General features: G+C 44.6%; 1 protein-coding gene across 1 annotated transcript in view; it reads right to left on the bottom strand.

Moving 5' to 3' along the window:
- CFAP20DC (CFAP20 domain containing) overlaps window positions 1-14,493 on the bottom strand; it is a 334,505-nt gene that overhangs the window by 214,593 nt on the left and 105,419 nt on the right. The window contains exon 6 of the mRNA XM_040408726.1: window positions 9,320-9,434. Within this exon, the coding sequence (XP_040264660.1) occupies window positions 9,320-9,434 (115 nt within the window). The remainder of the gene's footprint in view (window positions 1-9,319; window positions 9,435-14,493) is intronic.

Below are 14,493 nucleotides of genomic sequence, written 5' to 3'. Positions count from 1 at the left end.
GACAAAGACAAACAGTACACCGCCGCAGAGCTGTGGCAGGGGATAAGGGACCAGACTGGGCTGTGGCACTCGCCACTTAACCTACAACCAGGCATGGTTGTGTCTGATAATGGCCGTAACTTGGTGGCGGCTTTGGAGCTCGGCAAGCTCACACACATACAATGCCTAGCCCACGTGTTCAACCTAGTGGTTCAGCCGTTTCTCAAAACCTACCCCAATTTGCCTGAGCTACTGGTAAAGGTGCGCCGCGTGTGTGCCCATTTACGCAAGTCATCGATAGCTTCCGCAGGTCTGGCAACGCTGCAGCAGTGCTTGCAATTGCCAGCTCACCGACTGTTGTGCGACTAGAGCACGCGCTGGAACTCCACGTTCCACATGTTGGCCAGGCTTTGTAAGCAGCAGAGGGCAATAGTGGAATAGCAGCTGCAAAATGGTCGTTGCCTTTCCAGTCAGCTTCCGCTCTTCACAAGCGACAAGTGGGCATGGATGTCTGACCTCTGTGAGGTTTTAAGCAACTTTGAGGAATCAACACAGATGGTGAGGGGCGATAACGCTATTATCAGCGTAACCATCCCACTTCTGTGTCTACTCAAACGCTCACTGCTCACAATTAAGGCGGACCCTTTGCATGTGGATGAGGTGGAAATGGGGGAAGCCAGACCACCCTCAGTTTGTCTTCTCAGCACAAATTGGATGATGATGATGAGGAGGAGGAGCAGGAGACGGTTGCCTCCGCTACAGAGAGTAGTACTCATGGAAGTTTTTGTCCATCTGTTCAGCGTGGATGGGTAGAAGAGGAGGAAGAGGATGAGCAGATTGAGAGTCATCCTCCTGATGAGGACAGGGAAGTCTTTTCTGTTGGGACTCTGGCACACATGGCTGACTTTATGTTAGGCTGCCTTTTCCGTGACCCTCGCGTTGTACACATTTTGGCCAACAGCGATTACTGGTTGTTCACCCTTCCCGACCCCCGCTACAAAGAGAACTTCTCATCTCTCATTCCTGTGGTGGAGAGGATAAGCAAAATGGTGCAATACCAGAAGGTACTTGTGGAAAAATTACTCCAAAAATTTCCAGCTGACAGCGCTGGCTGCAGAGTACGTAGTTCCTTGGCCAACCAAGGAGGGGATACGAGGGGAACACGCAGCAGTTCCAACAGAGGAAGGGCAACACTCTCCAAGGCCTGGGACAGTTTTATGACACCCCGCCAGCACCCTCAACCTGATGCGTGGCCTAGTGTCACAAGGAGGGAAACATTTTGGAAGATGGTGAAGGAGTACGTAGCAGACCGTGTCATAGTCCTCAGTGATCCCTCTGTGCCTTACAACTATTGGGTGTCCAAGCTGGACACGTGGCACGAACAGGCGCTCTACGCCTTTGAGGTGTTGGCCTGCCCTGCCGCCTGTCTGAGCGGGTATTTAGTGCTGCTGGGGGCATAATAACTGATAAGAGCATCCGCCTGCCAACTGAAAATGCTGACCGGTTGACTCTTATAAAAATGAACAAGGTCTGGATTGCCCCTGACATCTCTACTCCACCAGAGGAAAGCAGATGAACATAAAGGCACTATAAGGGTCCATTCACACGTCCGTAAGTGTTTTGCGGATCCACAAAACACGGACACCGGCAATGTGCGTTCCGCATTTTGCAGACCGCACATTGCCGGCACTTAATAGAAAATGCCCCTTCTTGTCCGCAATTATGGACAAGAATAGGACATGTTCTATTTGTTTTCGGGAACAGAATTGCGGACCCGGAAGTGCGGATCCGCAATTCCGGATCCGGGCAGCACATGGTGCAACCCCTTAGAAATTAATGGGTCAGCAATTCCGTTCCGCAAAATGCGGAACAGAATTGCGGACGTGTGAATGGACCCTAAATGTGGCTTTTATGGTGTATTGAATACACTGTATTCCCATGCACCCCTTCCACCACTAAAAAGGGTATATGGTTCAATCTCCTTTTTCTTGTCCTCCTCCATCAGATCAACATGCTTAATAGGCTGCCCTCGCTCCTAATGTTTTAGAGGGTCAGCTCAGCCGCAGGCTCTCACCCATAATGTTTTTGAGGGTCACTAGCAGGCCCTCGCCCATAATGTTTTTGAGGGTCACCAGCAGGCCCTCAACCATAATGTTTTTGAGGGTCACCAGCAGGCCCTTACCCATGTTTTTGAGGTTCACCAGCAGGCCCTCGCCCCTCATGTTTTAGATGGTCAGATCAGCAGCAGGCACTCGCCCCCTAATGTTTTAGAGGGTCAGCTCAGCAGCAGTCCCTCGACCCTAATGTTTTAGAAGGTCAGATCAGCAGCAGGCACTTGCCCCTAATGTTTTAGAGGGTCAGCTCAGCAGCAGACCCTCACCCCTAATGTTTTAGTTCAGATCAGCAGCAGGCCCTTGCCCCTAATGTTTTAGATGGTCACATCAGCAGCAGGCCCTCGCCCCTAATGTTTTAGATGGTCAGATTAGCAGCAGGCACTCGCCCCTAATGTTTTAGAGGGTCAGCTCAGCAGTAGACCCTCACCCCTAATGTTTTAGATGATCAGATCAGCAGCAGACCCTCACCCCTAATGTTTTAGAAGGTCAGATCAGCAGTAGGCCCTCTCCCCTAATGTTTTAGATGGTCAGATCAGCAGGCCCTTGCTCCAATAGTTTTTGAGGGTCACTAGCAGGCCATCAATCATAATTTTCCAAGGGTGTGTATGATGCCCTCCTTTATGTTTAATAAAGGGTGTATTGGAGTGTCGGTTCCTTGTAATTTTTGGCAGCCCTTTCACTTAGTACATAGGCTTTATGAGTGTAGGAGTCCCACTACCTGAACAATTGTTCCACAATGTGAATGAGGCCCTCCTTTATGTGATATACAGGTTGTATCGGAGTGCCTCTTCCTTGTAATTTTTGGCAGCACTTGCACTGTATATACAAGTAAATATACAGGAACTAATGTTTCCTAACAATTTTTTCCTCTAAAATCAATTTTATCTTTGGTTTTGTGCGTATTATTGTCAGTCTGTAAAAGTGGCGTACTACTTGGAAAACAATGTTCCCAGCAGCGAACTGGGAGTCCAAGATGCATCCAGAAATCCTCCCCATGCTGTTCCCAAAACATTTCAGTGGTGTTTCCATCAATTTCTGACTTTTTCCTATGACCCAGACACCCTCCCCTCTTCAGAGCAGGGGGTGCCTGGTTTAATGCTCGGGTTGTCCCATTGACTTCCATTGTGATCGGGTGCTCGGTAGAGCACCCGAGCATCCTGAGGTGTTCTACTCGAGCACCTGAGCACTTAGGTGCTCGACCAACACTACTAAGAGGAAATGGGGGTTGTCAGAGCTAGTTGAGCTCCTAAGCCTGATAGGAGCACTGCTTCTACACTGCTTCTGAAGAGCTGAGAAGCTCCTGTGTGTCTCATCTGTCCCTCCTTAGCAGCTTTCTGAGGTTCCTAGAAGAAAACAAACATAATGGGAAGCAAAGGAGGTCACTGCATACAGTATTGGCAAAAGGGAGACACCAACTGCTTCTGAAAGAAATGCATCTAACTGTGCAGCTGAAACAGTGAATAATATGGGAGAAAAATACACTAGGGAAGTTGAAAAAACACCAGTTCCTTCATAGTTATGATTGTACAAAGAAGCATATTCATTATGCAAAAACGCAGGTATGCTATAAGGGAAAAATGCTTTTTAAAGGAACACTCCATGAAAAACTGACACACTGAGGGATATTTACTAATCAAAATGCGCTGGAGCAATAGGTGCCAAAAACTGTCTGTCCATGCTTTACACCCAACATACTTTGAGAGCCTTTTTCCAACTTGTATGACAAAGGGGTACAGTTAAGTGGCTAAGGGGTGAAGTCTGCCATAACAGGAGGAGGTTAGCTTAAAGGGGTTCATAATAAATGGTTTTTTTTTGGCCAGAGTACCTCAAACACTGAATATTTTTGTTCATGTTTTTCATGTCAGCTCCTTACTTCCCCTGTTGTCAGCATCGCTGCATCCTGTCCGGATGTTCACCTGCAGAACTTCCTGTTTTCATCAGATTCCTGTGAGCTTTCTAACCAAACCCAGCATGCTCTGCTCTGTAATCTTTCTCAGGGCTTGCTCCTCCTTCCACACTATTCTCTCTGCAGTTTTCACTCTCCCTACATCTCCCCACTCCAGTTATTTCACACTTCAGTTATTTGGTCCGTTTTTTAGATCAGTTAGTGTGAACCAAAACCAGGTGCGAGTCAAAAATGCACAACAGGTGCAATTCTTTTAAGAGGACCTTTCACCTCTCCTGACATTCCTGTTTTAATAGCTCCATGCATTCCCCATGTCATAACATTTCTGGAGCATCTATTCTTATGTCTCTATATTATGCCATTCCTTTATTATTTCTACTAGAAGTTACTGTATGAATTAATTGCTATTAGCCTTCAGTAAGGGTACAGAGGGGAGGTAACAAGTTGGGGGGTGTACCTGCACGGACTCACTCTATACAATCAGTGCTGCCATTTTCAGACTGTGCAGGTACACCCCCCCCCCCCCACCTGTTACCTCCCCTCTGCACCCTTACTGAAGGCTAATAGCAATTAATTCATAACTTCTAGTAGAAATAATAAAGGAATGGCACAACATAGAGACATAAGAATAGATGCTCCAGAATTGTTATTACATGGGGAATGCATGAAGCTATTAAAATAGGCATTTCAGGAGTGATGAAAGGTCCTCTTTAAATTACAACTGATCTCTTCACTATAGGTTTTAGTTCACAATTAGAGATGAGTGAGGTTTTTAAAAATTTGATTCGGCAGCTTCGCCGAATTTTGACAAGAAATTCGATTTGTTACGAATTACTTTGCCAAAAATCAATTTCCATTGTATGAAGCGGGCACAATGACGGGGAACGACAATCACGCTGCCCCCGTCATTTAACCCTTTGGATGCCACGTTAAACGCTGAATGTGGCATCTGTGAGTCACATTAAGCTCCTCAGGAGTTAATCAGGGGTTTAAAAAATTATACTCACCTAATCCACTTAATCGCGGAGGAAATTCGGTTTCGTGGGAATCTAATTTTTCCTGAAATTCGGAAGTCCATTTCGGATACTTCACAATAACTGATGGAAATGACTGATCTGAGGTGTGAACTTGGCCTTAGCTAGGCTGAAAAAGCCCTGTTAAAACTTTACAGAGCATAGCATGCTGGGTGTCACGGACGTTCCCGCGACAGGTGGCAGGAGATCGGTGAGACTGGCAACACGTGGTTTGATCTGACAGTGTCACGGCCTTTGGTGTGCGCTGTGACACTTATGCCACGCTTGCTGTTTCCTGTGGCAACGTGTTGCTGTTTCAGCATGCGGGGGAAGTGTTGCGGCCTTTGTGGTGTGTGCCGTGACATGGTTGCCTTGCATGTTGTTGCCTGTGGCAACGTGTAGCTTTTTATGCTGGTGTGTGCACTTCCCCTGTCAGTTGTTTCCTTCTCTGTCTGGTGCTGGAGGGGTTAACCACCTTGTTGGGCGTGGTCACTAGGTGCTTCATCTTACCTGTGGCTAGAGGGCAGGAGTCAGTGGTACTCCAGCCATGGTGTGTGCTGGAGTTATGCTCCTGGTCTTCATATTTCATCTCCCAGATTGAGGTCCTCCTAGTGGGACATCGAGGTCTCCAGCGATGTCTTCCCTCCCTTACATGTGTTGTATGTTTGGTGTGGGGTTATTTTTTGGTGTGTTGTAATGTCTAGCTTGGTGTTCCTTGTCTGGTATGTTTGGTGATATCTTCCAGCATGGTTGCTTGACTTCCTAGCCTGTATGCAGTGCCGCCTGGGGCTGCCATGCACCTTGCGGCATGGGGGTCCTGGCGGAGTCTGGTGTGCTGGATACCTGTGTGAGTTGCTGGTATGGTGTCCTGTTTGGTGTTAGGGCTCCGGTACGTATTCACGGGTTCCAGTTGTGGTGGTAGCGGCAGGTAAGTGTGTTGTCTTGTTTTCTTACCTGCCGATTCTCTTGCTGCATATGGTCTTTTCCTTTCCCTGCTTCTAGGCCTTTTGAGACTCCTGTTCTTCTGTGTCCTGGAAGAACAGGGCGCCTCTCCTCAGCTCCTTTGTGAGGGATTCTCAGGGCGACTCAGGGCCTCAGGTATCCAGGGTATGAGCCGTCCTACCATCCACGTCCGCTCATACGGTTAGGAGTTAGGGCTAGGTATAGGGATGCATGAGGAGGTGACCTGCTCCCTTATCCTTGTGTTCAGGCCTAGTTGCTTTCCTTATCCCCCAGTCATCGTACGGTGGGGGGTTTTCCCCACTCCCCGCCGTGATAGACAGGTTTTCCTTGTGGATCAATAGGCGTCTGTGATGTTTCTGGTAATGGCCACACCCCTTGCCTCAAGTGTTGCTAATGTGGTCATTTAACCTTCCTTATTTATTGTTGCTTTTCCCACTATGCTGTGCGGTTTATAGCTTCAGTTTCAGTTGTTGATAGCTGGTGTGTGGATCTCGGCTGAGTTCCTGGCACTTACATTGCTCCCTTGAAGTTAAGTTTTTCCTTTCCCTTTTTGTATTTTGTTTGGGTTCTGTGTGTTGCATTTTCCTATTATTTGTATTAGGCCTGAAGGAGACTCCTGTTTGTCCTTCCTTTTGGAGGAACAGGTAGTCTCGTCCCTGCCATTAGTACCAGGGTCCTATAGGGCTAGATAGGACTCTAGGTATTCCTGTGTATTAACACACCTACCTCTGGGGTCTGTTCATACTGGTAGTCAGTCAGGATTTTGGTTAGGGTTTTACTAGGAGGTGTCGATCTTCCTACCCTAGTTCTCAGGCCTGATTCCCTGTTGCCCTCTCCCTCTTATGCTCAGTGTGGCGTTTCCCTCCCACACCGAAACGTGACACTGGGATTGTTTAGAAAAACAGGCAGGAAGCTGAAGAAAACAGGAAGTAAGATATGTAAACATCCTGCCAGGATGCAATGAAACACAGAAGAAGGGAACGGAAGTGCTGACATGGAAAACGGTATATGGAGTGTTTGGGGTACTCTGGTTAGGTTAAAAAATGTCATTATGAAACCAGAGAACTCCTTTAAGGTTTGCAAAAAAAAAAAATCTAAATTTTTGGTGCATGATTCTGGCGTAAAGTAAGCGAGGTGGTGTACTAGACAGTCTACCTGTGCAACAGACTTATCAGCCAGCATCAGCTGCTGTGATAAACGTAGTACATTTTTAGATTAACTAGTGTTAGTTTGCACTGTGTTTGAACTGTTGGTAACTCTGCCCCATCGTGTTACGTCTAGTGCAGAAAGGGTGGAGCATGACTTCTATCTGATGCTCTGTAAATCTTTGTGTCATGCTCCGCCCCCACTCCCCCTGCACTCGTTATAACAGTGTACAAGTTTTTTCTTGGGGGTGCTCCTTTCATATATCTCTGCTGGATTTTTCGTCTCACTCCCTGAGTTGCACAGACAAACACACCGAAATGTAGCAGTTATGAAGTGTAATGAAGATTTAAGCCAATTAATCACATTTTCCGGAGCAATTGATCAAGCTTTTTTATTCATATTTTGCATGAATGATTTATTTATTCTCCGATGGAGAGCATGTAATTGAACTACATATTCAGATACAATTTAATTTATTGTTCATTAAAGTGTACTTTTGTTTTTAAACCCTGGCGCCGGGTGACACCAGACCCAACTAATTTAAATTACATTCCGGTAAAATAGATTTATTCTTTTTTTATTTCAAATTAAGAACTACCTCTGTGGTACAACTTTATGAATAATAATTTTATCACCATATTTTTCCCCTCTGCTCCGGCACAGACTGCGTATAAGCAGAAAACTTGAATTTTCTTCAAACTTATTTAGATGACAAACGTCTTGAGCATAAGTGTTGCTATCTCGAAATAGTCTGAAAGCATTTACATTTAATTAGTTGCTTTTGGATCTGAAAAGTTTTCATGGAAATATTCCTTTGAATTTAGTCTTTCGGAGTTTATTCTAAGTTCCTATGTGGGAAGTACTCATAGACTCTAGGGCAGTAAAGGCTAACCTCCAGCTGTGGTGAAACTACGACTCCCAGCATGCTTCATTCATGTCTGTGGAGTTCTGAGAACAGACAAGCAAGTATACATCTTGGGAGTCGTGGTTTTACCACAGCTGGAGTGCTGGAGGTTAGCCATCTAGGCTCTAGGGCCTTAAAGATTTCCTGCTATTTATTTTAGGGGTCTCTATTTAATCTACTCATGGAATCGGACCCCTGCAGGGACGGCCCCAGAGTCGGCCCTTGAATATCGGCTACCTACACACTGAAATACATTAAAATAATATTGGTGGATCTTGCAGAAAGTTGTGGGCATTCTAATGTGTATAATTGTGCAGTCAAGTGTGGCCCTAAAGCTCAGTACACTGTACACACTGAAGCCATCGACTCTGGTTATGATGGAAGCCATGATGCTATTCCCGATTTGTGGTATGATAAGGGTGGCTCAGTGGTTAGCACTGGTGCTTTGCAGCGCTGGGATCCTAGGTTCGAATCTGACCAAGGACAACATCTGCATGGAGTTTGTATGTTCTCCTCGTGTTTGTGTGGGTTTCCTCAGGGTTTCCTCTGGTTTCCTCCCACCCTCCAAAGGGATAGGGAACTTAGATTGTAAGCTCCGTTAAGGAAAAATCTTGATGATAATGTCTGCGTAATATAGTAGCGCCACATAAATGCGTAAATAGCACTGCATGCCAAAGCAAATGTAAAAATAGTGAACTAGTAAGGAAGGTGAGGTTTGTAGTATAAACAGCTGAGCTTTCAAGGCAAAGATACTGCACTGATTCAAGGGATAATAGATACATATTTACTGGTGACCGAGGTGGTGGATTTATTTAAAGGGGTTATAAGAGACTAATAAATTCCCCCCATATGCCCGCGCCCCTCACAATGAATATACTTACCTGGCTCTCCGCACTGCCGCTGCTACTTCTCCCAGTGCTCAGATAAAAACATCCGGTGATGGGGGGGCCTCTCTAGCATCACCCGCAATGCTAGGGAGGCTTATCCCCGTCCCCGCCTGCCTTCGGCCGCTCCCCCCGACACTGGATGTTTTAATCTGCGCACTGGGAGAAGCAGCAGCGGCGGTGCGGGGACGAGGAGCGGCGCGGGGAGCGAAGTAAGTATATTCATTGTGAGGGGCCCGGGCATATGGGGGGATTTTAAAAGTTTCGGATAACCCCTTTAACTATAAAGAGATATTTTTCAGTCCTTACTTGAGATTGTCTCCGCATCCAAAATTTCCTAATAGAATTATCCTTAATATTTGGACATCTATTCTACCATTTTTCACAGAAGAACATGAACAAGAACTTACAACTTTCCGCCTGATGATGAAGAGCGGGATTTTTGCATGTAACGGTGTTGCGGATAATTCCTTGTGGACAGTCGATAAATATAATCTTCTTTTAATATTTGCCAAATCGGTTATTCTGGAAGAAAAATATTACACAGATTACAGCAGACATAATAAATTGCATTTCGATAACATCATGTAAAACGTTGCGTTTCCTATAAAATTCTGTGTCAGGAGCTGCGGCGGCGCATTTTAAAGATGACATTTTATAAGATGAGAATTTTTTTTTTTCAGACTTACTGTAGGTGAAACAAAGCCTGATATCACAGATCACTTTACATGCTAATTTATTTCTGCACTTTGTACTGTATTTTAAAAGCCCTTCATTCTGTGAAAGAATTCAATTTGTGTGAAGTGAGAAAGCCTCAGCCTTTAATAATCATGGATGTGTGGAGCCTTCATCTCATATTATCATGGGAGCTATTGCATACCATTAAATACCATAAAGTCCAGTCTTTCTTTGCTCAACTCTATCTCTGAGCTTAGGTTTTATAGAATGTTCCTCCTGCAGAGCTGACATTTAATAAAACTTGGCTAAACATCAACAATCTCATATATGCTGTCCATATTTCAGATAGATTATTACATGTTATTATCAACACTGACATCTGACTGGCTGTGGAAGAGAGCAGTGGATTAACCGATACATATTTAGGGCTGAAAATATGAAACTAGGAATATGACTCCTGCCGTATCTTGGTGCGTTCTCATACAGTATATGTCATAATCAGATTTACATAATTCATTTATGATTACATTTTAGCACATTGGGAATATGTATTTAAAAAACAAAAACAAAACAAAAATCACATGATAAGACGCGTCAAGCCAAATGTATTTTCTTACGTAGCCAAACATCTCCTTTAAAGTCAATGCCCTTCTCCTAATCTAAACACAATAAAAATTTGGTGCTAAGGCTACTTTCACACTTGTGGCAGGAGGGTCTGGAAGGCTGTTCTGGCGGAGGAACAGCCTGCCAGATCAGTGCTTACCGGAAATCAAACATGCCGAAAGGCGGCCGGACCAAAACTACACTAGGCGCTGCGGTTTTTGTCCGGCTGCCTATCGGCCTGTTTGCTGTGCTGTGGCCGGACCTCCGGCCTATCCCCATTATAGTGAATGGGGCCGGAGTGGACTTCTTGCGGCACGGTGTGCCAGCATTAGCACGGCTCCGGCAGGCTGTTCCCCCACCGGAACAGCCTCCTGGACCCTGCTGCCGCAAGTGTGAAAGTAGTCTAATTTATATTTTATTTTTCTGATAAAGCGCTACATCTCCCCTGCATAGACATAGTGTTAAAGGGGATGTCCAGCCATATATATTGATGACCTATCCTCCTATTCTGGCATTAGGTCATCAATATATATGGCCGGACAACCCATTTAAATGATAACGTTCTGAATGCCTTTAGCCACCACTAGGGGGAAGATTACTGCAGACTTTTTGTACGTGTACCTCAATAATAACACATTATGCAGATATCTCCAGAGCATCCTCTAGTGCTAGTATTTCATTGTTTTAAAAGGGACTCGAATTGATGGCTTGTCCTCAGCACCCCAGCTGATTAGATCCAGCAAACATCACATCCTCCTAAGTGTTTAGCATGCACAGCTTTGTACTTTCAGAAGGACTGTGCCTGGTATTGGAGTTTACTGTAACTCCTCCATCCCATTCAAGTGAATTGGAGTGACCTGCAACACCAGGCACAGTCCCTAATAAAAGCAAACAGCTGTACTGAAGACCTCTTCTTCCTAATTCACTACATCTAGAAGTTATTATTGTTTGACATATTGCAGATACAGCGGAGCTACAACCCGGTCATGGTCACTATCTCTACCAAACTATACTTTTGCAATTCATCTCTATGTTCTAGAGAATCAAAAATAAAAACATGAGGCAAATACTCTTGCTTGAAGCATACCCCTAATTAACCTTTCATCAAACGTTCTGAGCATTATATACATGGGCGTAACTGCTGCCATAGCAGCCATAGCCACTGCAAGAGCTGAAGGATCTGTGATGAAGTGGTGGTGAAAGCCCTGTGTTGAAGTCGCCACCATGATGATCAGTGCAGGAGGGGGCAGTATGAACGGTACATAGTCTGCGCTTCAGGGGACTGAGTCTCTGAAGACTGCGGAGGTCAGGGCAGTGTGTTGCTGTCTCTGTCACAGACTTGTAGGTCAGTGACAGGAGATAAAAGGACTGGAGCTGGACAAGATTAGGAGGCTCAGGGAAAGTTAGAGAATATTGGCTTGTATGGGCTCATGAATAATGCCTAGTGCCTACTGGCCTGAAAGTGCTGTGCTTCCTGGTGACTGAGCTTTGGGGTATTCTCACTGCTGTGTGGGACCTATTAAGAGATTTTATTAATAAAGGGGTTGTCCATCTTTTTTTAGACCCTCCAGCATGACCAGATCAACGGTGGCGATCATGCTTGTCTGATCCTGACCGTTGGGTTTTGGCTCCATTGCTCCACCGCTGGCTCTGCAGGTCCTGGGTCTTCCCACATTAACATCCATTTTGATGTGGGGCACATGACTTTTGCATTCAATGTCTGGCTGAGCAGTGACAGGTTGCGTGCTGAACAGGAGGAGGGGGTTGAGGGAAAGTTGTTGGGTGGGTGGGGGTGAGGTAAGCGTTCAAAAATTTTCTATGGGGCCCAGTAATGTAATTTGCCAGTTTCCCCCATGCATATTGTATGTCTAGTTTGCAGCTCTCCCAGATCTGGTAGGTAGAGACTAGCTCCCATCCACTGCACGCAGAAAGTAAAGGAGAATTTGCTTCCTAACTTAGCATTCGTCCAAGAGGAAATTCTCATAATTTTCAGAGTCAATGTTATTTTTCCAAATGGAGGGGATCAGGAAGAAACAGCTGACAACTGTAGAACAATGAATTTCTCTTTGATAAGATATATTACAACGTTTCTTATAGTCACATGTACTATTGATTTATGTACAGTTCTGTATGTACAATAAGTCTCCTATACAGACCTATGTGTTGCCACGGATACAGACTAGAAGACTATAAACTACTCCTACAATGTCAGCACAGTAGGCAGGAACACACAGTGAGCCCTAACTGGAACCCAGCCCGCTTTCTCTGCCTACATGCAGCGCAAGCCCTAGGCGGCAAGTCTACAACTGGTCGATGTTCCCTACTCTGCTAGAGAAGAAACTTCACAAAGACAAAGTCATACAGAAATGGGTCGGAACTGGGTGGACAATGCAGTACCAAATCAGATGACAGAGGGTAGTCAGAATAGCCAAGCTGAAAGTCAGAACCAGACGGGAAACACAATACCAAATCACGAGACAGAGACTGGTCAAAGGCAAGCGGAGGTCAATCTAATAAGTAATCCAAACACACAAAGAATAGAACTGGGAGCACAGCAAGGGAGTGAAAAACTATCACTGGCAATGGTATCTAGCCAGGAAGGAGTTTAAATGCAGCACGAGTTCCAGAATCAGAACCTGACAGGTCATGACTCGGCGCTCCATTAGTCAGAACACAGCACACAGTAACAGAGCAGCTAAGCAATCAGCCCACTACTAGTTTCCTCCAGCCCACACCCTCTGTGGGGAGAAATAGATCACTGCATCCTGCTGCTAACGATGCTGTTGTGTCACCAGGGGGCATGACTTCGCCGAATCGGGAGATCTCGCCTCTGAAGCCTGGACAGGTAAGTTTGTGACATACAGGCATGTTACCTTAGCTTTCCCTGTCCCAGTTTCTTACTGGCTTACTGTCTGATTCTATTAGAAAAAAAAAAAAAATATATATATATATATATATATATATATATTTTGGGAGTATACATCAATGCAATTCTCCACTATAATATTTTCACAATTTAGAATTTCTATAGTATCCAGTCCTATCATTTTACTTTTGCACAGCGGTACTACAAACTTTACCATTCTCATCAAATCAGATCGTAAAGATTGTAACAATATTTTGCACTTGTCCGTATTTTACCTTACTGTACCCGTGATGCTTTCTTGCCTTATTATCATCTGATCTGCATTCACATCCACTCTCTATTTCCAGGCTTAGTCTCATTTTTGTTTCAATCTTCCAGGTAGATCAATCTTCCATATAAAAAGCCTAAGATGAGTCTAATTCACCAAGCTGAATCAAGATAGGCTATTTGCATAAACAGTAGATGTTTCCATCTCCTAGTGCGAGTGTGACGAAACATCAGAAATTAAGATTAAAAGATACCTGCAGAAATATAGTTTTCTCCCCTCTGTTCTGAAAATCAACAATATTGTAAATGGAATGAAGCTATAGAAATCCCATTACCCAGTACACGTTCCGAGGAGCGAGGAGTCATTGTCATTCCACAGACAGGTACTGTTTCCAGGGAATCTATTTATTGCTGCTCTTACAAGCCGCCGTCAGTCGTAAGACCCAAGTGTCACGTTTTATTTCATTATTTCCCCCCCCCCCCCCTCCTGAAGTTTCGTTGGAGCAGTCACAGAACAGTTAATATATTTTTATTATGTCTCCACTGGAGCATTGATATCTAAGGGTCAGGAATGTGATAGGAAAGTAATAGGACCATGTTGAGAAAAAATGAGGTAGTCAAAAGGAAAATCAACCTCATTTATAATAATATTCGAGTGATCAGGAGGTGAGTAACTGCGCTAGCTGCGGTTATTAGCCGCAATCATTCCACACATAACATCTACATTTGGAGGAGTGTTTGGAGAGTCGAACGGCACCACAAGTTCATTTCTTAGATCTTTTAAACCAGTTACCTGGATAGAGTCGCACTTATGAAATCCACAGTCTATGCACAATGTATACACTATTTCTTATCAAAAAGGAGAAGAACTGTTTTAGTGGCGTATCTCATGACATCAACTCTTTTCATTATGGCAGATTCAGTTCAGGTAGAAATAAATTTGACCCAACTCAAAGGTGCTCTGAAAAGTCACGTATCACCTTCCAAGCAATTTACAGGGAGTGCAGAATTATTAGGCAAGTTGTATTTTTGAGGATTAAATTTATTATTGAACAACAACCATGTTCTCAATGAACCCAAAAAACTCATTAATATCAAAGCTGAATATTTTTGGAAGTAGTTTTTAGTTTGTTTTTAGTTTTAGCTATTTTAGGGGGATATCTGTGTGTG

This window comes from Bufo bufo, chromosome 9 (assembly GCF_905171765.1).
Source record: "Bufo bufo chromosome 9, aBufBuf1.1, whole genome shotgun sequence".
Classification (NCBI taxonomy): domain Eukaryota; kingdom Metazoa; phylum Chordata; class Amphibia; order Anura; family Bufonidae; genus Bufo; species Bufo bufo.
The sequence above is the reverse complement of the archived record's forward strand: the minus strand, read 5'-3'. Positions and strand labels throughout refer to the sequence as shown.